The sequence below is a fragment of the Leopardus geoffroyi genome, chromosome A2 (genome assembly GCF_018350155.1).
Source record: "Leopardus geoffroyi isolate Oge1 chromosome A2, O.geoffroyi_Oge1_pat1.0, whole genome shotgun sequence".
NCBI classification, from domain to species: domain Eukaryota; kingdom Metazoa; phylum Chordata; class Mammalia; order Carnivora; family Felidae; genus Leopardus; species Leopardus geoffroyi.
Window position 1 is genome coordinate 38,907 of NC_059331.1, and position 24,571 is coordinate 63,477.

The following is a 24,571-nucleotide window of genomic DNA, read 5'->3' on the forward strand; positions in this document are numbered from 1 at the left end:
TGGGCTTCAAATCAAGTTTAATAAATAAAACAGCAAGGGATTCAAGGCAGTTATCACTTCACAGTGTGGTCCTTGGTGGGGTGAGGGAAGGTCGAGGCCAACTCTGCAGACGGGCTCGAGCCAAAACCCTCTCCTGGTGACACCCGGGGGTTGGGGAGCACTGCCCTGGCCCCATGGAGGACCCCACTCCAATTTGTAAACAGAAACATAAATAAAATGAGGAAAGCTGGGAAAAAGAAGGACCGGGCCCCCAAACCATCTTGCTGGGGAGCTTCAACAGAAATATGACCCACGGGGTCAGGGGAACGGACTGGAGCCAGCCCCCTCGGTGCCTTGGTACCAAGGGGGCGGGGGGGCAGGGGGTCACCTGTCCCCTCGACCCCACCCCCGAGGCTACTCCTGGCTGGAGAGAGGGGGTAGGCAGGTGTGGGGTAAAGTGCGGCTTTTCCTGACGAGGAGAGCAGGGTGGAGGTCGAGGGTGGGCGGGGCCGACATCGAGGTATATGGCTCTGTGCCCCAAGGGGTTTGGCACCGAGTAGCAGCTGCCCACGACCCCCGAGCTGGGGCAGCCTGAGGCCCTGCCAGGTGCAGGGAGACAGAGCCAAGCGGAGGGCCGAGGGCGCCCCGGGCGGAGGCTGCTGGTGGGGCAGCATCCCGCCCCATCTCCCACCTCCCCGATGGGGCAGGGACACCTTCCTCTGCTGGCTAGACGGGGCCGGGCCCTCTGCATCCAGCTGCCTGGCGGGTCCTGCAGTGGGGGCAGCGGCCTGGACAGCACGAACAGTGGTGCTGGGCACGGAGAGCGCCAGTCTGTGTGTGAGGAGGGCAGGGCAGCGTCCCAGCCACCGCTCACCCCCGTCCTTGACGCGTTCTGAAGCAGAGGCGGCGTGACCCGGGACCCACGAGGAGGGGAGGGGTCGGGAAGACTGGCAGAGGCAGGCCCCGCGGTGGCCCCGCGTCCAGTCCGGGCCACACGTGCCGCCCGCGGCCAGAGCTCAACACGTCATCACGTTACAGCTGCAAGGGAGAGACCGAGAGAGGGTGAGGGTCAGTCCAGTCCCACCGAAGGCACGGCCTCGGCGCCGTGGGCTGAAACCGTGGCTCCCGACCTTGCCGCCCCCAGCAGACCGTGTTTTCACTCGTGCTGGCTGACAGGCTCCCCAAGGCAGCACTGTCCTTGGCGCCTGGGGAGGGCTGGTGGCCGGGGCAGGGGTGGGAGGAGCCTGGCACTGGCCCCGTTTGTACCTTTTTGGGTTTTGAACCATATGAGTGTATTACCTAGTCAAAAAAATAAATAAGCCAAATTAAAAGTAGAGAATAAAAGTAAAGAAACCAACAGAGCCTGCTCCACATGGCCATGCCATCCTCGGGCCCTCGGGGGCACATCCCTCCCCTCTCCAAAGCTCAGCCTAAGGCTGGGGGACACTCCAGCTGGGCATGGGGACCCGGGGCAGGGGCCGCACTCACTGTGACAGGGGCTCCGAGTGCAGCCCGGGGGCTGGGCACGCTGGGTGGGCGGCCAGGAAGGGATTCACGTCCCCAATGCCGATGAGTCCAAACTCAGTGACCGACAAGGCCACCTGTGCTGGGGCCACAGCCTCCTCAGACTCTCCATTCATATCCACGTGGCTAGAGATGAGGGGCAGCTCCTCGGGGAGGGCCCCCGGCAGGGCCAAGTCCACAGCCAATCTCGGGCTGGTGCTGGGCTCCGGAGTGGCTGTGGCCGGGGGGTAGAAGGCTGGTTCGGCCAGGGCTGGGGGCCGCCTGGGCAGGGGCACAGCTGGGGGCGTGTCCAGCTGCTGAAACGGACAAGGCCCTGGCTCCGAGGACGGGAGGCTGTCGGAGCTCTCCCCAGGCTCACCAAGACTGCCGGCCGCGCTGTCTACGCTCAGCGGCTCTGCGGGGGAGAACACAGCTGAGGCCGGGCCCCCAATGGCACCCCACACCAGCCCTCCTGGGACCCAGAGCCATCCTGGCTCAGGGGCACTCAGTTAAAATCACACTTGTGCCTCCTACAGCCTGTGCAGGGCTCCTGCCCAATCTTTGCGGGGCCCGGCGAAGCCTGAGGACCCCTCTGCAAGAAGGCGTTTTCATGCAAAGACAGAAAATACAGACAGACACAAAGGAAACCGGTCGTACTGAAACTGTGTGCCTGGGCTAACAGCCCTGCCCTGGGAGGTACTGACCCCCATTTTCCAAATCAGATCAGAGCGAAACAGGTTCAAAGGAAGACGCCTGGATGCAAAGAACAGCTAAACATGGAATTTGAGAACCCTTTGTGCACAGGTTCATGACGAGCAGTCCCGGGGGGTAGGTAGATGTGGTCCCCCTTTCGGACAAACCATGGAACCTGCCAGATTCAGGGACCAGGGACGATCTAAAGCCCACAGGACCACAGGCTCCCAGAACCAAGGTCCCCACCGTTATCTCTGTGGCCTCTGTCAGAAACTCAGTCCTGAGCCAGACCCTGTCTTGCTCTCGTGTGGCCCTAAGCCCAGGATGCCAGAGAGGCTTGGACACCCATCTGACCTCCCACATGGCACCTGGGGCCTGCAGAGGGGCCCCCACTTCAGGCCGTGGGGCACAAAGTTCCCCTCCACGTAACAAGTCCCCACGGCCACTCGTGCATGTGGCTGCCCACGTATGGTAACATACCGGGGTAGACGGGCACCGGCTGGCTCCCGGAGCCCAGCCCTGAGAGCTCCTGGGGCCCGTGTCAGGGCACCAGTGAGGAGGGGGCTCCCCCAAGAGCAGGGACCCACCCCGTATTCTCACCTGTGTGCATCCGTGCCAGGGGGTCCTGCTCAGAGCCCAGGCTGTCGGCAGCAGGGGGCAGAGGCGGTGAGGAGTGGGGGCGGCCATCAGGGTCACTGCTGTCCAGGTCCTGGTCTACATCCCTGCGGGGGGAGCATACGGTGAGGGGCGGTGGGAGACACAGCCTCAGGTGGGAGGTGTCCGCCTGGGATGCCCACCCCCGGCACGCACGTGGCTCCAGACGGGCCGTACTTCCTCCGGCCCAGCCTCGTCTGCTGGGAGAAGTAGTCGTAGCGCTCGGACTTCTTCCACAGGTAGTAGTACTCCACACATTCGCCCACAGACCGCGTGCGTACCTGCGAGCGAGCCCAGCGGTCACCGCGGCCCCCAGACCCCACTGTCCTCACCCGCCAGCCCCTTCTGCCTCCAGAACAGCAGGGACAGGTCCCGGCCCCTGCCGCTCCTGGACAAAGCAAGACTCTGCCTGCAGCCCCCATCGCCTGCTTCCAACCCGCCCCCGGGGGGCATCCCCTCTCCTGAAGCAGGACGGCGCCCCATCCCACCCCCTAACTGGTGTGGAGCCAGAACCGCGTTACTCACCCCAGATCCACACATCCAGTGCCCACCTCCCTCGCTCCAGACCACTAGCTCCCAAAGACAGCGGCATCCACCTTGTCGCCCAGCAGAGAGGGGGAGCAAAGGTGCTGGTGCAGACACAGGGACGGAAGCCTGCTTTTCCCACCAAGTGCAAAGGGTCACAACAGCAGGGGAGAGCTGCCCACGAGGGCAAACCAGACACCACTAAGGCACACGCCACGGGTTCGTGAACCCAGCTCCACAACACAACAGGGAAAAGCGAAAATAACTTTGTGTGTACGGTATCCCGGGAAGGGAAGCACACAAGTACGTCTGGCAGGGAGCTGGACCCTCCATTTACAAAACCTCTTGTGGGGAAGAAAAGTCACAGAAATGAAATGTACAACCCAGGGAACATGGTCAACGAAGCGTAACAAGGTTACAGAGCAACAGAAAGCGACTACGTTACTGGGGTGAGCGCTGACTGACGCACAGAACTGTCCAACCCAAAACCAATACGATATCACGTGCCAACTATACTTGCGTTAGAAACAAATGTTTAAAAACCCTCTCTTGACAACACAGGGCATCTTCCCACTTTGGAGGACCAGCCCACAGCAAGCCCAGGGCTGTGCCTGCAGAGGGCAATGGCACCAGAGTCCACACCACTGTTGGCCAAGATGAGGGACCAGACACTGGTGCCCAGGACGAGTCTGGAAACCAGCAGGGACAGGGGCACACGTAGATGGTCTCATCTTCTCAGTGAGACCCCTTCACACACCCATCTTGCCAGGGGATGAAGTCCTGTGCAATCTCCCTGGGGCCAGCTCCAGCAAAAACCGGAAGTGCCCGGAGAAGGAGGCCACAGCCGTAACCAGGGTGGGCAGGCACGTGGCTGACGGCACGCAAAGGAAACGGCACTGTGCCGACAGTGCCATGCTTACGAAAGTGGCCTGGGCTGTGGTGAAAACGCAGTGAGCAGGGAGCTGCATCAGGCCACAGGGCACAGATGTGACAAGAGAATCAAGCACTGCCTGTCACAGCACTGGGCATGGTCAGCTGAGCACCATCAGCCCCCGGACTCTCCACTGGCCCCTGGCCCCCAACAGGCACCTCATTCACTCCAACCTCCCGGGAGAAGACGCCGAGGCCTGAATGCGAGCCTGGCCTCAGCCAGGCCCTTCTCTACTACATACGTCCCCATGAGCAGCGGGAAGGAGCCACACTAGTAGCCCTAGACAGAGGACAGCAGACTGGATGACGGGTGAGGTGGGGGAGCCACGGTGAGACGGAGCCACAGGCATGTGCCCAGGTAGATGTCCCCCAGGCTGCACACCAGAGGGGCCAAGGCTCTGCCAAGAGGTCAATCTGGGAGTCATGACGCACGAAGCCACGGGCAGATGGCATCACCGAGGGATGTGCAGGGACCAGCAGAGACCCAGGTCTGGGTGGGGGGGGGAGGGCAGGGGAACCCGGCACTCAGCTGTGCCCCTGGTCATGAGTGTTTGCCGTGGGTGAGTCCTCTGAGGAAAGCAGAGACCCTCAGACCGCAAGGCAAGCGGCAGAGGGTGGAGTCCAGGCTGGGGGTGGGCACCACACCAACCAACAGGCTCTACTTCAAGGAACAGCAGGGCAGCACCGAGGAATCGCGAGCAGACAAGACTGCTAGAGTCCACCTCGAGGCAATGTCTCTCCCCAAACTGGAGCCTTCTCTTGGGGACCGGAAGGTGGCCCAGCAAACGTCAGCAGAGGAACCAGAGCAAGACATCAAGGGACGTGTGGCAAGCCAGAGGCAGGCGACAGCGCTTCAGCCACGGCTCAGAGGGGCCCGCCCTGGGCTTGGTGAGTCTCAAGCTCGCTGGGGGGTGAAGGCGACGTGCCTGGGCTCCCAAGCTGCTCGCAGCCCCAAGGCGTAGCTGGTGGGGCCCCGGCGGGAGCAGGGCAGGCCACACCCTCACCTTGTTGGCCTGGATCAGGTGGAAGTTCTTCCCGTGCACTCGGAAGCCATGCTCAAAGTTCCTGCACTCCTCCTCGCTCCAAGCACAGAATCCATCTGCAAGCAGGAGGGAGGGCACGACGGCATCAGCAGTGCCCAGGACGTGACAACAGAGAGAGCGGGAAGAGGTGGCGCTGCACACTCACCTCGGATCACCTTCACGTTGAATCGCAGCCTCCGCAGAGCCTCCTCTGCGTTGAAATTGCATTTCACCAGCTCATAAAGTGCCTGGGGGGACGCCACGCTCACTCTTCCAACCTGCCCGCTTCGTCCCACCCAACCCACCCCGGAGTAACAGCCAGGGACGTTCACACCGCCACGGGCGGGGGGGACGACATCAGGGGGCATTCAGACCCCCACCGGGGCAGGGATACCAGGAGCGCTCACACGGCCACCGGGGTGGGGAATGTCAGGGACGTTCACACCGCCACCAGGGTGGGGATATCGGGAGCACTCACACCCCCACCGGGGCGGGGATACCGGGAGCGCTCACACCCCCACCGGGGCGGGGATACCGGGAGCGCTCACACGGCCACCGGGGTGGGGAATGTCAGGGACGTTCACACCGCCACCAGGGCGGGGATATCGGGAGCACTCACACCCCCACCAGGGCGGGGATACCGGGAGCGCTCACACCCCCACCGGGGCGGGGAATGTCAGGGACGTTCACACTGCCACCAGGGTGGGGATACCGGGAGCACTCACACCACCACCGGGATGGGGAATGTCAGGGACGTTCACACCCCCACCAGAGTGGGGGGACAACATTAGGGAGCACTCACACCCCCATCGGGGCAGGGATACCAGGAGCGCTCACACCCCCACTGAGGTGGGGAATGTCAGGGACGTTCACACCACCACCTGGGGGTGGGGGGACGACATCAGGGGGCATTCAGACCACCATGGGGGTGGGGATACCGGGAGCGCTCACACCACCACCGGGATGGGGAATGTCAGGGACGTTCACACCCCCACCAGAGTGGGGGGACAACATTAGGGAGCACTCACACCCCCATCGGGGCAGGGATACCAGGAGCGCTCACACCCCCACTGGGGTGGGGAATGTCAGGGACGTTCACACCGCCACCGGGGTTGGGATATCGGGGTGTTTATACCATCATTTCCCCCTTGACAAGTTGTTTTTCATCTCAATTTGCCACCATCACACGACCACACCGGCGCACCTCCCAAACCCCCTCCCGCCCTTGCGTGGGCCCTGCCCTCTGACTCAGGGTACTACAGCGCTGCCGCCCTCTGCGCCCCTGTGGCAGCCCCACCTGCTCGCTGTCTTTCACCGTTTCTCCCTCCGGGAGCTGAGACCCAGCCATCTCGTGCCACCTGCGCTTCACTGCCCGGTACAGGAACTCCTCCACCTCCCTCTCAGGGAGGACGTTGGGGTCCCAAAGCAGCTGGTCGTCATTCTCATAGACTGTGGAGAAGGAGAGCCAGGGTCACATCACAGGCACGCGGCCCGCACCCGCCTCCGGAGCTCACGCGCCCCTCTTCCAGTGGCCCCGTCAGAAGCACCTGTCAGGGCAGGCCACCTCAGCTCCTTCCAGGGGACTCCCCTGGTTCTTCCACCACGAAGACCATACACACAGACATCAAAAGATACTATTTCACGACCAACTAGCGTTTACTCCAGAACGCGAGGTTGGTTTAATGTTTGAAAATCTATCAATGTAAAGCATTACACGAACAGGATGGAAAAAAAACCAACCATCTCAAGAGACTCAGAAAAAACACTTGACACAAGTCCAACTCGTTCATGGTAAAAACTGTCAGCTACTAACAGGAGGGAACTTTCTCCTCTACAGATAAAATTATGTTTGTTTATTTATTTATTTTTTGAGAGAGCATGAGCGCAAGTGAGGAAGGGCAGAGAGAGAGGAGGGAGAGAATCCCAAGCAGGCTCCAGGCTCTACACTGTCAGCACAGAGCGCAACACAGGGCTCGAACTCATGAACCATGAGATCATGACCTGAGCTGAAACCAAGAGCTGGCCATGTAACCGACTGAGCCCCACAGGCGCCTTATCCAATACAGAGCACCTACAGAAGCTTAGAGCCAACAGCATACTAAAGGGGTTACTGAACACTTCCCCCAACTTTGGGAACAAGAGAAAAACGTCCTCTATCACCTCTCGATCCTAGAGGAAAAACCAGTACAACAAAGCAAGGAAAAAAAATAAAAATACAAAGTTCGCGAAGAAAGAAAGCCATCGCAAGTTATGCCACCGAATACCTAAGAAAATACAAAAGAACCTACAAAACATTAAAGTTGGTAAATGAGCTTAGCAAAGTCACACCGTACAAGATCAACTAAAACAAACTGCACTTCTAACAGAAATCAAGTGCACATGAAACTTCTGAAAACCTCTCGTAAAGCAGCACAAATAGGAAAACAAAGTATGCACAGGACTGCTGCAAAACCACGGCTGGCCCCGCTGGGGTTCGAGAGAGAACCACACGTGTGGACGGCAAGTGTCAATACCACAAAGATCAATTCTGCACAAATTCATTTCAGGGTCCAGGGCACCTCTGATCACAATCCTGGCAGGCATCTTGAGGCAGCTGACAAGCCGTGCACAACTTGTGTGGACAACAAGGCTACAGAGGGTGGAGGCCTGGCGTCGTCTCCCACTTCCTCTGAGCGGCAACAGTAAGACAGCGTGCTGATGGCCAGGGTCCCGCTAGAGAGACCGGCAGGGCAGCAGCGGACCATTCCAGAAGCGGTGCTGGAGCAGCGGCACACCACACGGGTCAAAGCAGTCCTGACCCACACCTCCAACCACACCCTGGACATGAAGCCAAACCTCGGCTTTCTGTGCAGCAGGGAAACAAAGCAGAACGTCTTGCACAGAAACTTCTCACCGGCACACACACTGTGGGCAGAGTGAAAGCCTGGCCGCTGCCTCCCGGGAGGGGCCGTGGCGGCACACGCGGCAGATGACAGACTCGTACCGGAGCGCAGGAGGGACTGCCACAAATGAGAGAGAGAGGCACACCGGTTTCAAAGTGGGGAAAAGCCTTAAGCAGGTAGGTGCCTCACAACAGACGCAACGGCCAGTAAACGTGTTCGCCCTCAGAGAAACGCCAATTACAGCCACAAAGAGACGCCCCTCCACACCCGCTAGGAGGGCTCCAGTCAACATCACATTGTCACGTGTGCACGGGGACGCGGAACGTCGCCGGAGGGGCCCCTGACAAGTGTCTCCTGACCAAAACATGAGCCGACAGTGCAGCTCCCAGCCATCTGTCCGGGAAGAGAGACACACACACACGTACACGTTCGCGGCCACACGTGCCAGCCGTAGCTATCGACCAACAATAGAAGAGATGGGCCATGCGGTCCGTCCACAGAAGGAAACAGGGCACAGCGCAATCGAGGTTCTTCTCGGGTGCAGCACAAAGGGAGATGCCAGCTCCCAGCCCCTCGGGGTCAAGGGCCGGCTTGCAGAAGAGGAAAAGGCCCAAAGGCCAGACGCTACTGAGGCTGCGGTTCCAGACTGGGGTCCACCCGTTCTCAAGACCCTCCAAGGGTGTAGCTAAGGAGTGCGCGCTGGTGCCTCTTTCTGGAGGACAGTCTCGGCTTCTCTCACAGACTGACCTCCACCTGACCTCCCTGTGACCCAGCCGACCTGAGCTTTCCCGGCCCCTCCTTTACCCAAACTGCTTATGGTGCAGCAACCACGTGCCACCAAGCCCACATCCCAGCCACCAGCCAGAGCCCCTGACATCTCCCCTGCCTGCCCCGTCTCTCTGCCAGTCTCAGCTGCTGAATCATCCTGGGAAAGACCCCTGGCCATGAGTGCCAGCCCCAGGCTCACAGGGGCTTTGGGGCCCGGGAAACAAGACTCAGGCCAATAGCCAGGTGACTTCATGTCCCATTTTCTTCACCTACAGCTGGAGGTGTCAACGCCTATCTGGAAACACAACAAGCCTCATCCCATGTTCTAGGGGGATCGGGGACAGACAGACATCAGGTCCGGGACGGCAAGCATCCTGAGCCTCACCCCATGTTCTAGGGGGAACAGTGCAAGGCACAGAGACCCCAGTCTCTGGAGGACACTCGGGACAAGGTCCAAACACATGAAGGGCCAGGCGGGGAAAGGTGTGCATGCCCAGAGAGACGAGGACAGTGACCTGGGCAGGGAGGAAAGGGGCAGAAGGGGTGAGCCGAGGGCAGCAGAGGGGTACCAGCTGCACAGGGTGGCAGGACCACACAGCACTAAGCTGGAAGGAAAGTGAGCAGGGATGGGGCGTCAACTGGCCCACCTCTTCCTGCCCTGGCCTTGGCCCCAAGTGTCCTACAAGCTCAGGGTGGTGCAGGGGGCACCTGGCCTGAGCCTGGCCCCGCAGATCCCCCCACCAAGAAGGCATGCAGCAGGTTCGTTCCTGACTGGACTGGGGCTCTCCTGTCCTCTCCTCCCTGTAGCCCACACTCACCAGGCCCCACTTACTTTTCTCACCATGGCGGTCCAAGTGCAGGCTGCTGAGGTCAGCTTGGAACTGAGGCCCAACCATGATCTCCTGCAAAGGCAAAGGCCCAGGACACTCAGGGGTGATGGGAGGCCAGGCCACAAGGTGATGACATGGGTCCCTGGGTGGCTGCCTAGAGCCCAGGGCTCATCTGTGCAATCTGCCCACAGACACCAAGTCCTGTGACCTTGAGCACAAGAGGCAGAGGTGGACGTGTGTGCGTGTGAGTGACTCTGTCTACATCCACTTATCCATCTGTCTGCTATAGCTGTCATGTGGCCAGGGCGGGAGGCTCAAAGACCCAAGGGTTCTGAGGTCCAGTCTGAAGGCCCCAGAAGGACCTCCAGGACAGGACCGTGGGCCACATCACGGGGACAGGACTCCGGGGACAGGTCCTCAGGCCACATGACGGGGACAAGAGCGGCAGGTGTGAGTCTCAGTCCCCAACAGCACGGTCAGGCCGCAGCCCAGCTCCCCTCTCAGAAACCACGTGCTCAGCCTTGCCCCCAAGGGGCACAGATCCAGGTTCAAGGCACCGCTGGGTCAGAGCCACTCACCTTCTTACACTTGTTGGCAGGAAGAGGGTCCTCCTCTGTGTCGGACGAGGTGGAGGAGCCAGGCTCTTTGTCTCCGTCAGCCAGGAAGCAGGCTTTGGGGAAAGGGGAACAGCTGAGTCGCGCCCACGGCAGTCTGAGTGGCCTAACTGGCTGGTGGGCCCTGGAGGGCCACTGCCTGCACCTCCCCCCGACTCTCCATCCACCTGACCCCACACTTTGCCCTTCCAGAAAAGGAGCCTGACCCTGGACAGGCGATGGGTGTGAGATGGGCACAGGGCACAGGACAGGGGACTCAGGAGGCACCTCACACTGCCAGGCCTCACAGGCAGGCAGAGTTGAGGGGACGGGCTGTCAGCTACAAGAACCCGCACATTCCCTCCTCATGTAAACCAAAGCCATTCGTGTCAGCTCACAGGCCAAGGCAAGGAGACAGGAGCCCCTGAGGAGCTCAGACTGAGATCGGGACACATCCAGGTGCAACAGACATCCGTGCACAAGTCCTCGATCCCCAGCATCCCGGGGCCCCCTCCCCTGCATCACCAGAGCTGTGCGTGGCCCGCCCCCAAGGACAGTGCAGGAGTGGGCGGGACACCTACGTCCACTCCGGTTAGGAAACAGATCGGAGGCCTCATGGGAGGTCACGGACGGGGTAAGGTCGTCAGCCGAGGACTGTGTCTCTTCCTCTTCTTCCCCTGAAAGCAAATCCTTCGCTATTTGTTCCTTTTAACAAGAAAGCAAAGAACGTTTTTGTGGTTTGTTTCAACAACCTCGAGACGACACTTAATAACAAGTGACCGCGCTCACTCAGCGACTACCAGCAGCAGCCTCACGCTGGAAACGCCCCGAGAGCGCCCATGGGTGGTTCCTTCCGCTCTGAAGATGAAGGGGCCAGGCACACAAGGACAGGCCGGCAAGGGGACCACTCCTTACACCCAGGGTCAGCAGAGCCCCTCCCTCCTGACACCTGCCCCAGAGGGCCCGGCCCAAGGGCATTTCTCCACACCAGTCTCCACTCGGCCCCTTCTCTTGCCCCTGCCTGTGGCCACCTGAGCCACGGGTGGGAAGCCACAACCACTGAATCAACTCTGACTCTGGGGAGTGGGGCGGGGGAACAGACTGGGCTCTTTAAGCAGTAGGCCTGGCCTGATGCCACGACAGCACCTCTGTGAGCGCCAGGGCCTTCTCGCCTGTCCTCCCTGAACCCTGCTCCCAGTCCACTCACCTTGTCCAGGGTCATGTCAGGGAGATTGGCTGTGGTGTCACTGCCCTCGCTCTCCCGCTCCGAGATGGGGTCTGACGCTTCATAGCCATAGAGGGCAAGCAGTTCATCAAGGGGCATGTCGCTGCTCTGCAGGGGCCAGGGCTGAGTCAGGAGGCTGCTCGGGGTTCTGAGCCACATTGGCCACCACAAGCAGAACCACCTCGTCACACTCACAGCAGCTAACTCCAGCCAGACCCCAGGCCCAGTCCTTCAACCAAAGACTCCCTTACGACCCCCAACAGATGCAGGGACAAGACACCTGTTCCCAGAGAAGTCAGCTATTTGCCCAAGGTCACCAGCCTTGAAGGGTGGGGCCAGGATTGGCCTCTCCACCTTCACGGTACTGCCCAGGCTTAACTCCAGCAATGCAAGGATGGCTCGATACCTGTAAATCTACCATCACAACTTATGATGTCAATAAATCAGATGGGGAAAAACAAGACCATCTTGATAAACGTGAAAGAAACATCTGGGAAAATCCAACATCTGCTTCTGATTGAAAAAACCAAAACAACAACAACAACAACGAAAACTCAAGATGCTAAGTAGAGAGATGTCTGCCTCATCCATGTAACAGAGGTGCCGTGAGCCCTCAAGGGGTTGGTAACGAGCCACCAGAGCAACCCCATCCCATCTGAACAAGAAGGGAGGCTCAAGCCCACCGTAAGACACTACAGGCCAATGTAACAGGACAAGAAACAGGAACGAGACATTTGATGACTGGGAAGGAAGAGACAAAACTACCACTGCCTTCCTCTCTAGTGCTGGTCGCTGTTCCTCACACCCACCTCTCTGCTCCTGAAGCCAGTGTTGTCCAGCCACACTGCGCCCTGACCCTGCGGGTCACAGCCAGCCTCCAGCTCCCTGGACCTCCCTCTCATTCTCTCAAGATGCCTGCCTCCCCTGTACCCCAGTTCCTGCCCTGCCCTCACCCCGAGGGGCTCCAAGTCCACGTGGAGGAACACCCAACTTGTGCCCAGCCCCCTCCCAACTGACCCCGAGGTCCCCCTTCCACCCTCACGGGACCCCACTGACAGGGACATTCGTCACCTCCACCACAGTTTCCAACCGTGCATTTCTTAGGGAATTAACACAGTGGCCCAAAGACCCCCTGGGCTCCCGGGACCCTTTCTGGGGGGTCCCAGAGGCACGGCAACTTTCACGGTAATAGGACATGACTTCCGGCTCTCGCTGTGCTGGCGCTGGTGCCAAGGGAGCGAGCCAACGTTGGGGCACAGCACCCTCCGGTCGAGGCAGGAGCACAAGGCGTGCGAGCGGTTAGCGTGCGCGCCTCCCACCACCCACTCAGCTGTAAACGTGCCATTCTCGCTCCAGAATCTCCTGTACAAAATCACTGATTTCATCAACTCTCCCTCTGAGCAGCCGTGGTTCAATTTGCCGCGTGAGGAGACAGGAAGCACACAGAGTGGCTGCCACACCCTGCAGCGAGGGGTTGTGCAGAAGCACCAGGGTCACGGCCGTGCCGGACGCACACTGTCCCGAGCTCCCCGCTGCACTCGTACCGGACGGCACGGCTGGCAGGTGACAGCGGTCTGGCCCGGCGCAGACGCCTTCGGACACGGGCCAAGTTGGCCGTTACGTCCAAACAAACAACTATGTGCTACAAGGGTGAAACTCCGGTCCCTGAAGAAAAAATTAGAATTTTGGGAACTCTGGATCTGACAACGTGTGCTTGATAAATTCACGATCCTGTTAGGGAAGGTCATACAGAACGGCAGTGTTTCCACAATTACCTTGGACGTTATATTCCTTCCTAATCAGTTTTTAAAAATTACGTCTGAAGAAAACCTAGATAAGGTATTCAACTAATAAATGGCTGACTTTAGTTTTTGGTTAGATTTGAGAAGTTTTAAATTCATGTTAAACTTTTGTTTTTTTCTTTACTGTTTATTTATTTATTTTTGAGAGAGACAGGGCATGAAAAGGAGAGGGACACAGAGAGAGAGAGAGAGAGAGAGAGAGAGAGAGAGAGAGAGAGAGAGAGAGAATCCCAAGCAGGCTCTAGCTGTGAGTGCAGAGCCCCAATGTGGGGCTCAAGCCCAGGAATCTTGAGATCACGACCTGAGCCAAAGTCAACAGTCAGACGTTTAACCGACTGAGCCCCCCAGGTACCTGTGTTTTCTTTGTTGTCTTCTTTTTAACGTTTTTATGTTTGTTTATTTTCCAGAAAGAGACAGAGTGTGAGCAGAGGAGGGACAGAGACAGAGGGAGACACAGAATCCGAAGCAGGCTCCAGGCTCCGAGCTGTCAGCCCAGAGCCCGACGTGGGGCTCGAACTCATGAGCCGTGAGATCGTGACCTGAGCCGAAGTCGGACGCTCAACCGACCGAGCCACCCAGGCAACCTCCGTGTTTTCATTTCTGAAGAGAAGACTAGCCTTTGGTCTTAAGACCAAATTGGCACCGAGCGACACACAGCACCAAACTGCAGAAAGAGCCCGTGATTATTGCTTTAAAAAAAAAAAAATTCCCGATACTTGAAAGATGTTTGATGAGATCAGCGTTGATACTGAACAAACCAAATGTTCGTGTCTCGCCAGAGCCCCAACTCTCAATGTGACTGCACGTGGGGATGAGCCTTTACACAAGGAATTACAGGGAAATGAGTCGTGAGGATGGGGCCCTGATCCAAGAGGGTCAGGTCCTCAAGAGAACGGGCCCCAGACAGCCCGCCCTCGCTCCGACACGAGCCCAAGGACACAGCGAGAAGGCAATGAACCGGAAGTCAGGATGAGGGCCCTCAGCAGAAACCACCATGCCTGAGCCTGGCTGCGGACTTCTGGCCTCCACGATTATGACAGAAATAAATCTCTCGTGCGGAAGCCCCCCAGGTGTCTCGGACGAGGAGGATAAAGGGCCACCGCAAGGCCACCACCAGCAGGTCCTGACACAACCAAGCACGGAAGGTCACAGGGCATGTGGCAGAAGCCCCTCTGCAATCAATCCCCTTTACAGAACCACCACTGACTGGCTCTGGGGGCAGCGTCCAGGGATATCCACCACGATCTGGGAAGGCGCTCTCCTCTTCCAAGAACAGACGTGTATGAAGCTAGGTTTACACTCCAACCAAGAGGACAGATCACTGCTCATCAACATCTGCCTTCAAGACAGTAGCTGGGCTCTCGGATCCGCTTCGGCATTTACAGAAACAAAGCGGTTCCGCTCTTCTCCCCAACTTGCTTTGGTTGGGGAAAAGCTGTTTTTTCATTTTCACAAAAACACGCTATTTCTATTAACAATGGATTTACTGCATAACCCGCACAAAACCCCTTGAGATCCTCCAACATTTGAAGGCCACAGAGGGGGTTCTGAGGCCAAAAAATCTGATGACACTGGGTTTTGTGCCTAGAACCCTAAAGCCCCAGAGGCACGACCGGGTCTGGCCCGGCCCCCACCATCTCAGCTCCTAGCGCGGTGCCTGGCGCTTTGCAAACAGATGTGCACACAGCACTTGTCCCTGTGAAATCTGAGCTTCGAGACTACTTCAGCAAATGAAGACACCGTGACCTTGCCCGGGGGCTCCCCCTACACAGGGGCACAGGGGACGAGCTCAGCCAAGCACCTGGGAGATGAAGTCCTTCTCCAACTCTCCCTCCGGCTTCCCTGGGTCTCCTGCAGCCTGGTCGCACTCCTGCCGAATGCCGTAGTTCTGTGACAGGATCTCAACAAGGTTGAACTGATGGTCTGCAGAGCCCATGGACACCACTGTGGAGGAGACACCCGCCTGCGTGAGCTCCCCACCCCTCACCCCACACACACCAGCCATCGTGCAAGGCTGAGGACGGCTGGGGTAGGACGCAACAGTGGCCCACTGTCACCTGGGACAAAGCCCACAGCCTGCAGGTATGTGCACGTGTCGGTACATGCATACACGTGCAGAAGGCTGTGTGTGTGTGTGTGTGTGTGCACACGTGCGTGCACGTTCAGACGCGTGTGCACACCAGTGGCCAGCATGGTCAGTCTACCACGTGGGAACTCCCAACAGAACGACCCCTGAGAGAAGAACACACCTGGCTAACTGGACACACAAATTCTGGACATTTGGGGGGATGTGTTCTCCTGGGCGCTTGCTTGGTCCCCCAACCACAGACACCGGTGAGGGTGTGGGCAAGAGCCCACACACTGGGAAGAAATAAGCACCAGGCGAGCGAGGGCAGGAAGAGCGGAAGTCCTGGCGGGGCCCTCAACTCCGGAAACGCACAGGTGACTGCGCACCCACGAGGGCCTGCGGGGCCAGCACGGTGCGGGCAGGACGCCCGCAGGACACACACAGCAGGCCCGTCCGAGGCCAGTCCTTTCTGCTGCCTCGGCAGAGCAACACCAGTGCCACCCGCACAGGCCAATGTGTGGTGCACGTCACCGGATTTCTGGTTTTCCCAGAAGAAGCAGGATGTGATCATTGCTCTCTCCCTCCCCATACTGGTCTTCAGTAAGTCAAATTTAAAGAAAACAAACGCAAAAGGGAATGGCTAGAGCTCAATCCCCCCAGGCCAGGGAGCGGTGAAGGCTGAGGCTGGACGGGAAGGGGGCCAACAGCCAGCCTGGGAGGGGTGCACAGCACCCAGGAGCTCACCCACAGCAAAGCTCCCAGTTTTCCTGCGGCCAGCGGCTCCAGCCCGAGGCCTTGGCTAAGGTGCCTGCCAGGCCAGCGAGACATGCCAGGAGTAAGGCACTCTGGCCCTCTCCTGGGCAGCCCTGCCCGCACCAGAAAATGGGGAGAGCCCTGGCCACTCTGCCTACATACCTGTCCCTGGGCCCGGGGAGCCAGCACACTGTGTCTGGCTCTGCCAGGCTGGGTGGGACTCTGTCTGTCACAACCACAAAGGCCCTGGTGGCCCTGGGAAGGAGGAAGGAAGGGGCAAGGAATGTACCTGCTGTTGTCTGCAAGCTGGGCTCCCCGGGGCACAGGCTGTGAGTGAGGCAGGAGGCCACGCGAGGGCTCTGCCTCTCCAGCGAGGAGGCCTGCGGAGAAAGAGAAGCAAGGTTAGCCTGGTGGGCCCAGGACCCGCTGGGGCACATCTTTGCATCCCACCTGGGAGCAGGTTCAGGTCAGAGCCCAACTCCCCAGGCGGCCTCAGAAGTGGCCTCATATGGGAGGAATCTCATCTGGCTTCTGTGCAGAAACTGACAGAGTCCAAAAATCACATGAGGAGGGGCAGACAGCGAGGGAGACACAGAATCTGAAGCAGGCTCCAGGCTCTGAACTGACAGCACAGAGCCCAACGCAGGGCTCGAACCCACGAACCGTGAGATCATGACCTGAGCCAGAGTCGGACACTGAATCGACTGAGCCACCCAGGTGCCCCAAGACATAAAACTATGAAACTATAGAAGTCTTAGAGAAAAACACAGGAATACATCTTTTGTTACCCTGGACACAGGCCACAGCTTCTTAGATAAGGCACCAAGAGTTAAAATACATGAACCAGATTTCATCTAAAGAAAAACTTTTGTTTGAAAGGCCATCACTGAAGAAGGCAATCCACAGAGCAGGGAGAGGCCTTCGAACCGTGCAGCTGAGAAAGGACCTGTGTCGAGAACAGACAAGGAACTCTTGCAACTTGTTAATGAAAAGATAACCCAACTTAAAAATGGGCAAAGCATCTGAACAGACATTTCTCCAAAGAGATACACAGACGGCCAATGAGCACATGAAGAAATGCTCATCAGAAGAAAGCAAATCAAAGGCGGAAATGCAAAACGGAGCCAGCACTTTGGGGAGCAGCTGGCGTAGGAGTTCCACGGCTTGCTAGACACCTTGGGGTCAGAGTGTGTCACCCCAACGTGTGCCATTCTGACGTGAGGGCTACTCTGGGACGAAGACACTAGCAAGAACAGACACAGGACGACCTCTGTAAATCACTGTGTGGGTGCCTCCCCTCCCGAACCAGGAAGGGAGCAGGTTAGCACTGAAGATGACCGGGCACCCAGCTCACTGAACACACACACCTTACTAACTAGCCTGCACATCCACCTTCCCACGACTTGTTGCCTGGACAGACCCAAAGTCCTCCTGTGTCGTAACAGTCCATACAAGTTTATCGTTCTTTTGTGCAGACGCTCTCAGAAGTCCAAGCCCTAGCCACCCCCTTGGGTTACTCATCTGACTCCTCCAGCACATGTGCTGCTGGGTTAATAAACTGTGCATGTTTCTCCTTTGTTCATCTGTCTCTTGACAGTCTAAGTCCCCACCTGAAAACCTAAGAGGGGAAGGGAAAGGGTTAAGCCCTGCTTCCCCTAAGACACCCAAGGGAGAAGAAACCACACATCTACACTAACACTTGCACATGAGCATTCGTGGCGAAACCATTCACGAGAGCCAAAGATGGAAAGAACACGAATGTCCATCTGCTGATGAACAGACAAACCAAAGCTGAACAATGGAACGTCCCTTGGCCCCGAGCAGGAGCGAGGCGCCCACACCCGCCACCCCGCGGACGGACCCTGAACACACGACGCTCAGGGAGGGAACCAGACACGAGAGGCCACACAGGGTGTGAGTCCACGTGTGTGAACGTCCAGAATAGGCCCATCCACGGACAGGAAGGGGGCTCGTGGGGGCCGGAGGTGAGGAAAGATCAGGGGTGATGGCTGATAGAGACAGGGTTTGCTTCAGGGGAGATGGAATGTTCTAGAGTTGACTGCTGATGGTCATACAACTCTGAATGTACTTAAAACCACTGAATTGTACACATTAAAATGAGCGAACTGTATACGAATTATACCTCCTCAAAGCCATCTGTACGTGCACGCACACACACGACTAGAGTATTTAATAAAACTTTCAGAGCATACAACAGCAGTTTAGTAAGAATTTCCTCAGAGTCCTCAAGAAAACCTCAAGAGGTTGTGTAACCCTCCTCCTAAGAGAAACAAAGGGACTGAAGCTCAGAGAGATCGAGCCACATGCCCTAGCTCACACAGCGCATAAGGAGAGCGACTACAAACTCCGACCGAGGCCCTTCAAAAACCTGGCAGCATAAATGAAGGAACAGCACAGCCAGGAGAGAAAGCTGGTAGGCAAAGCCAAGCCACAGGCACCGGAGCACAGCAGGCAGGGGCTCACAAGGACCGTGGTGCAGAAATGAGGGGCACAGGGCCTGGTGGGCATGGGGCCCCAGCTTCTCCAGGAGGAAGTGTAGCATGGTACACGGCCTCTGCCGGGAGCACTGGGAGGTTCTGGGCTGGAGCAGGGAGTATGTTAGGAAGCCCGGTCGGGGCAGCAGACGCAGCACAGACAGAGGGGAAAGGAGCCAGTGGGGTGGAGCTGAGACGCGGCAGCGGGGGCTGGAAGCAGGCAGGGGACACAGAGCACCGTGGCCTGCGTGGCCTGCCACAGATGGCTTCCCCTTCAGCCCGCACCCTAAGTGTCCTCCGAAATCACACGGACCCTCTCTAGGACCCTCCGCAGTGACGAGTTTCCAGCCTCCCTGGGCTCCCTCCCCCAGTGCAACTAGGCTGGCTTTCTGTCTCTTGCTACCAAGAGCTCTGATGGGCAGGCCGAGAGAGGCCAGCGTGTGGACGGCTCCTTTTCCAGACAGAACGCTGCTCCCAGTCCAGACCTGAGGTGCAGGGTCTGAGAAGGATGTGGCCCTTATGTGACTTGCCCTCTGACAGAGGAGCTCAGGCAAAGGAGCAAAGACAAGTGTCTGGAAGGCTCCTTCCCACCCCCCCACCCCCCAAGGAGGGAGCAGGACTCTGAGCACCCTGCTCCCCACAGGGGACTCAGTGGCCTCAGATCCCCAAGTTCATTTCCAGAGGACTCCAAGTTCCTCAAAACTCACCAAGAAACACTGACTTTGTGGATTCTCTTCCCTCCCCCCGTCCCAACATCTGACCTCTCAGTGAAAGCCCTGGGGTTCCCAGGGGTTCTACTTCCTCTGTTCAGAACACTCTGGATGTCTCCATCAGAGTCAAAGCCCTCCACTCTGCCAAAATGGAAGAAGAAACAGGATGGGGAGTGGGTGGAGGACATTCTGGGTAAAAAACAAGGAAAGGAGGGAGGAAGAAAAGGAATTCTAAAGACTTGATCACAGAGGAGTGGGCGGCCCCAGCCTCGGGAAGGACAGGCATGGTCACCAGTCCTGACTCAGGGGACCCTGACTGCTCAGATGTGGAGGCCAGGGCAGCTCTTCTCCCGGGACAGCGTATGACTCCTCCCACACTTCCAAGCAGAACCCACAATGATGCCGTGGCAGATTCCACTCTGCAAAATAGCCGCACCCATACACCCCGTCCCACAAGCTCTTCTGGGACACTGACACGCCACCCCCTCCAGAAGTGGGATTCTGTGCCCCTTCCCTGGGGATCTGGATGGGCCTGGGACTTCAGGCAGGGTGGGGGACGGCGGCACACTCCATGTGACTTCCAAGGCCAGGTCTTAAAATGCAAGCCAGGTTCCATCTGGTACCTTCTGGCAAAGCCATTCAGCTGCCATGCTGTGAGGAAGCCCAAGCTACACAAAGGTCGTGTGTCCGTGTCCCAGACAACAGCCAACACCAACCACACGTGAGCAAGGAAGCTTGCCTCCATGGGGGTCGGCTCCAGCCCCAGCCACCAACCATTGCAACCGCCAAGAGCAACCCTGAGTGAAAACCGCCTGGCTGAGCCCAGCCAGCCCTCAGCACCACAAAAGACAGCAATGAAACAACTGTAATTTTAAATTGAATTTCAGGGGTGCCTGGGTGGCTCAGGTGGTTAAGCGTCTGGCTTCGGCTCAGGTCACGATCTCGTGGTCTGTGGGCTCGAGCCCTGCGTCGGGCTCTGTGCTGACAGCTCGGAGCCTGGAGCTGCTTCGGATTCTGTGTCTCCCCCTCTCTCTCTGCTCCTCACCCACTCACGCTCTGTCTCTCTCTCTCAAAAATAAATAAAAGATTAAAAAAATTTTTTTTCAATAAACAAATAAACAACTGACTTTCAAAGTGATTCCTTACATGGTGACAGCTACCCAGAACACCTTCCACCCACAGCCAGTTGCACTGCCTGGTTCCCCACTGACTGCGGGGGCGCCACCCTCCTCCAGCTGACCAACGCTTACTGAACACGTGCTCTGGGCCAGGTGCACCACAGTCCATCAACAAACAGGTTCTGCCCGTCTCCTCCCACACACGTCACCAGTCTAGCTGGGGACACGGACAGCAAACGAGTGGGAGTGGACACCCACAGGACTGAGGGGACACGATGGGGGTCTGGGACAACACCAGGGCAGCGGAGTCTCCCCAAGGGCATTACGCCACAGGAGGGAATGGAAGGAGTGGGGGCGGGGGTGGTGGTCTGTGAGGGTCACATCACTGGGGTGAGATCACAGGGAGGAGATGCACTTTACCCTAAGGACAAAGGAAAGCCGTGGAGGGTTTTAAGCACAAGACAAAGTGTACTTGGGTCTTTCAAAGACCGATATCCAGGAGGAAGACAGTGTGAAACGCTCCCATCTTTTCTCCTGGTGCTGACAACTACTCCAGCAACTACACCAATCAGGCGGCTAATACTGATCAAGCACGTACCAGTAGCTTACAAACTGCCATCTGTACCGGTTAGACACAGCCGATTGCCAGCAGCTTCCCCGTGCAAGCCACGGAGCTGAGATCTTGGGAGAGCTCTCGACTGGAGGGTCTCATTTCAGAGATGAGGAAACCAAGGCTCTGAAACATTCAGTCACCTGCCCAAGGTCACACAGAACTAAGAGGTTCCAGCGCTGCAACAGGTCCCCTGGGCAGAGACTGGCTGTGGCTCACCGCTTCTGACATCTGCACACTTCTTGGCCCTTTACTGACCAGGCTCTCTCTGACCAGACTCCAAGGCCCTTCATTTAGGACAGGCACCATCAGGTTTGTGCTCATGGCCAGACGCTCAGGCCTTGCACCAAGCCAGGCACGTGGGGGATCTCACACAAAGACCTTCTCCTAGGAAACCAACTCAAATTCACTCAAATGCACCACTGCACACTGTCAACATGTGGGACGGGGACACCCTGGGCAGCTGGCTGCTGTGAGGGTCTAGGGCCTTTGCACCAGGCAAGGCAGAGTCAACAGCCAAACCCAACAGCTCCCAGGGGAGGCCAGCTGGGGAGTCTGCCCCGTCTATCCACAGCACACCTGCCAGGCCGAGAGTGCTGACCCAATTCGGGGCTGACCCAGCCCCTGAGCCAGGAGCACACACAGACACAAAGACACTACCGCCACACCCCGCTAGGCCACTGAGACACCTAGCTTTTCTGCCTCTGACTCCCAAGACCAGCTTCCCTAAATGCAAAGCAAGGAGAACTAAGAAACCTTCGGGTCCAGCCACCCCACACAACTGGCTGGTGAGGCCCCGCCTTGCACCCAGACACCCACACCACCTCTAGCGCAAACCAGGGCCTGTTGCTGCCCCTCAGAAGGTCACTGGTGGGAGAGAATGGCCATGTCTACCCTGCACAACACCTACCCACGTCGTGCCAAGACAGAGAACTCACCTTGGCCCCACAGCCATGCCGAGTATCCCACGACCCTGCTGCGCCTCACTGGGTAGACCCCTTCTCCTCTCTGGGTCTCGGGGAGGGGGGGGCGGGGCTACCCATTTGATGAGAGTTGCGCGCTGAGTCTGACAACCGGCTGCATCCCCAGACTAAAACGTCGCGCTGAGAGTCACATTACTGAGCCCTGGCAGCTGCAGTCTCCTTTAATCCTCAGTAGGGCCCCAAGAGCAGAGCAGTGCACCCAGTCTTATCCAACATTCCAAAGTTTAAAAAAGGCCCAAAAGTGAAAGTTTCCCGTCCCTGGTTTGACAGGACTTGAAACTACTCGCTGACTGTGTTTTCCCAAACGATCCGAGGCGTTATCAGATCAGCCCTCACAGCTCCACACCCCACAAACCCTCAAATCGGAAAACCTCTGCATCGGAAAACACATCTGGCCCCAAGGACTTCGGGGAAGGGTTCGTGGGCCTGCTTCACGGCCCGAGACAGGAGGCTCCGAGAAGTAACTTGAAGCAGCCGGGCCAGGCTGGTCTGCCCGCCGGGGAGGCGGGGGGGGGGGGGGGGGGGGGGGGGGGAGCCCCGACGCCCTAGGCCCTCCCAGCGCACCCCGGTGCCGGCGCTACGCAGGGCGGGCCCTATGTCGGAGTTCGAGTCCCGTTCGGGACCTGGTGGGAGCGAATGCGCGGTGCCCAGCACGGAGGGGGGTGTGGGGAGGGGCTCACGAGCGGGCTGCTGTGCCGGGTCTCACCCGGGGTTCCGACGGGAGAGCGCGGCGCGCCACGACCGCGCGCCCGGAGAGCGCACTCCGCAAAGTTGGCCAGCGCCGGGAGGGCAGGGCTGCACGCCGCCGGGAGCCCCCGGGGGTCCAGGGCCTAGGAACGAGGAACCGGGGGGGGGGGGGGTGGGGAGCGGGGTGGGGGGCGAGTGCCGGGGAATCCCGGCCGGAGAGCGGGGCGCGTGCCCCCACCCCAAGTCTGCCCTCTCCCCGCAGGCCCGCCCCTCCCCTCCCCACTCCGCGCCCCCGCCCCCTGCCCGCACATGCGCACTGCACCCCGCGATGTGGCAGCCGACCGGGGGGGGGGGGGGGGGAAGAGAGCCGGGGGCGGCCGCCGACGGAGCTCCGCGCCCCTCGGGCCCCGACGGGCGCGGCGCCCCGAGCCCAGCCTCCGCGCCCCGGGGCAGGGGTCTCCGCGCCCGGGGCCCCCGCACGGCCGGGCCCAGGGGCGGGGGGTGCGGGCGCGCGGGGGCGGGGGGCCGGCTCCCCCGGCCCGCTCACTCACCTCCGCCATGGCCGTGTGTGCGCGGGAGGCGGCGGCCGCGCCGGGATCCCCGGATGCGGAGCCGCGCGCTCATTGGCTGCGGCGCCCGGGAAGGCGGGGGCACCGGGCGGGGCCGGGGCGGGGCCGGGGGCGGGGCGCGGGCGGGGCGCGGGCGGGCGCGTAGTAGGTGCGCGGAGCTGGCTATGCGGGGAGCGCGGAGCGGGCGCGCGGACGGGGATGCGCGGGGCCGCCGCCGGACTCCGGCCTGGGCCGCGCCTGGGCGGCGGGCTGTGGTGGAGGGAGGCTGATCCCTGAGAGCCACACCTGCGCAGGGAGCCCTGTCCCATTTCCTCCTTCCGATCCCAGGGCCGAGTGCTATCCGCGCCCCGAGTTAGGGATGAGGAAAGGGGCCGCCCGTGCGCCGGTGTTGGACCCAGGATGGAAGGCTGGGCAGCGTGGTTCTGGAACTTTCTGCACTTTTGGCCCGGGGATGACCCACCTCGTGTGCCGCAGAGTCGACTGGGGCTTGCGAAAATGTGCCTGAAGACGAGCTTTGAGAAGGCGGCTCCCTGTGCTGGGAGCTGGTTCTGGCGGGGTGGGCGAGAGGGGAGGATCCCAACGCAGGGCCATTTGGCTCCGAAGTCGTAGTTGTTGTGTTTAGTTTGTTGATTAAATGTCTGTGGACCTAATGCACTTCCCGAACCTTTGCTAGGCACGGGGGCAGAGTTTGAACGTGACAGCCCCAACATTTTAAATTTCGGACTGACGAGGGCTCTGAGCACGAGGGCAGAAGGTGTACCAAGAGTGTTGTAATCAAAAGCAAGAGAGGACGGAGGCAGGCCAGTGGCAAGGCCCTCAGCCTGCAGAGACGTCAGCTGCTGACTAGGATGGAGGGGTGGGGACAGAGGTGGACAGCTTGGAAAAGTAGACCCCACAAGACCCCCTGATGGCAGTGAAGGTGGCGAGAATGTGACGATGGCGCCCAGATTTCTGGCTGGCACGGATGAGCGGGTGGTGGTTCCAAGACTGAGGAGGTGGGGAATTCAAAAGCCTAGTTCCTTTCCCAGCCATCAGCCAGTGGGGTACTGAGAAGTTGAGATCCACCAGGCACGATGCTTGATAAAAAGCATTATCCCCAGCCCTCTGAGAGTCTACCAGCCAGGAGACAGAAGACCCACTTTTGAAAGGTCTACCCTGGGGCACCTCAGTTA

The 24,571-nt window shown here is 59.1% G+C and overlaps 1 protein-coding gene across 8 annotated transcripts; it reads right to left on the minus strand.

Moving 5' to 3' along the window:
- On the minus strand, positions 1 to 23,477 carry MIER2 (MIER family member 2). 8 transcript variants are annotated; one of them, XM_045491083.1, is made up of 15 exons: positions 23,382 to 23,477; positions 16,517 to 16,607; positions 15,208 to 15,350; positions 11,587 to 11,712; positions 10,961 to 11,084; positions 10,365 to 10,456; positions 9,789 to 9,858; positions 6,604 to 6,755; positions 5,473 to 5,554; positions 5,289 to 5,383; positions 2,986 to 3,110; positions 2,776 to 2,897; positions 1,468 to 1,897; positions 1,246 to 1,278; positions 1 to 1,017 (listed from the first exon to the last, which is right to left on the minus strand). In XM_045491083.1, exons 1-14 carry the CDS (start codon positions 23,388 to 23,390, stop codon positions 1,275 to 1,277), a joined length of 1,665 nt encoding a protein of 554 aa, XP_045347039.1. In that variant the 5' UTR covers positions 23,391 to 23,477; the 3' UTR covers positions 1 to 1,017; positions 1,246 to 1,274. The 8 variants fall into 8 exon arrangements, with proteins under 8 accessions (XP_045347039.1, XP_045347042.1, XP_045347043.1 ...); XM_045491086.1 differs by lacking the exon at positions 1,246 to 1,278 and having other exon boundaries at positions 1,468 to 1,717; XM_045491087.1 differs by having other exon boundaries at positions 1 to 1,278; positions 1,468 to 1,717.
- Positions 23,478 to 24,571: the final 1,094 nt, after the last annotated feature.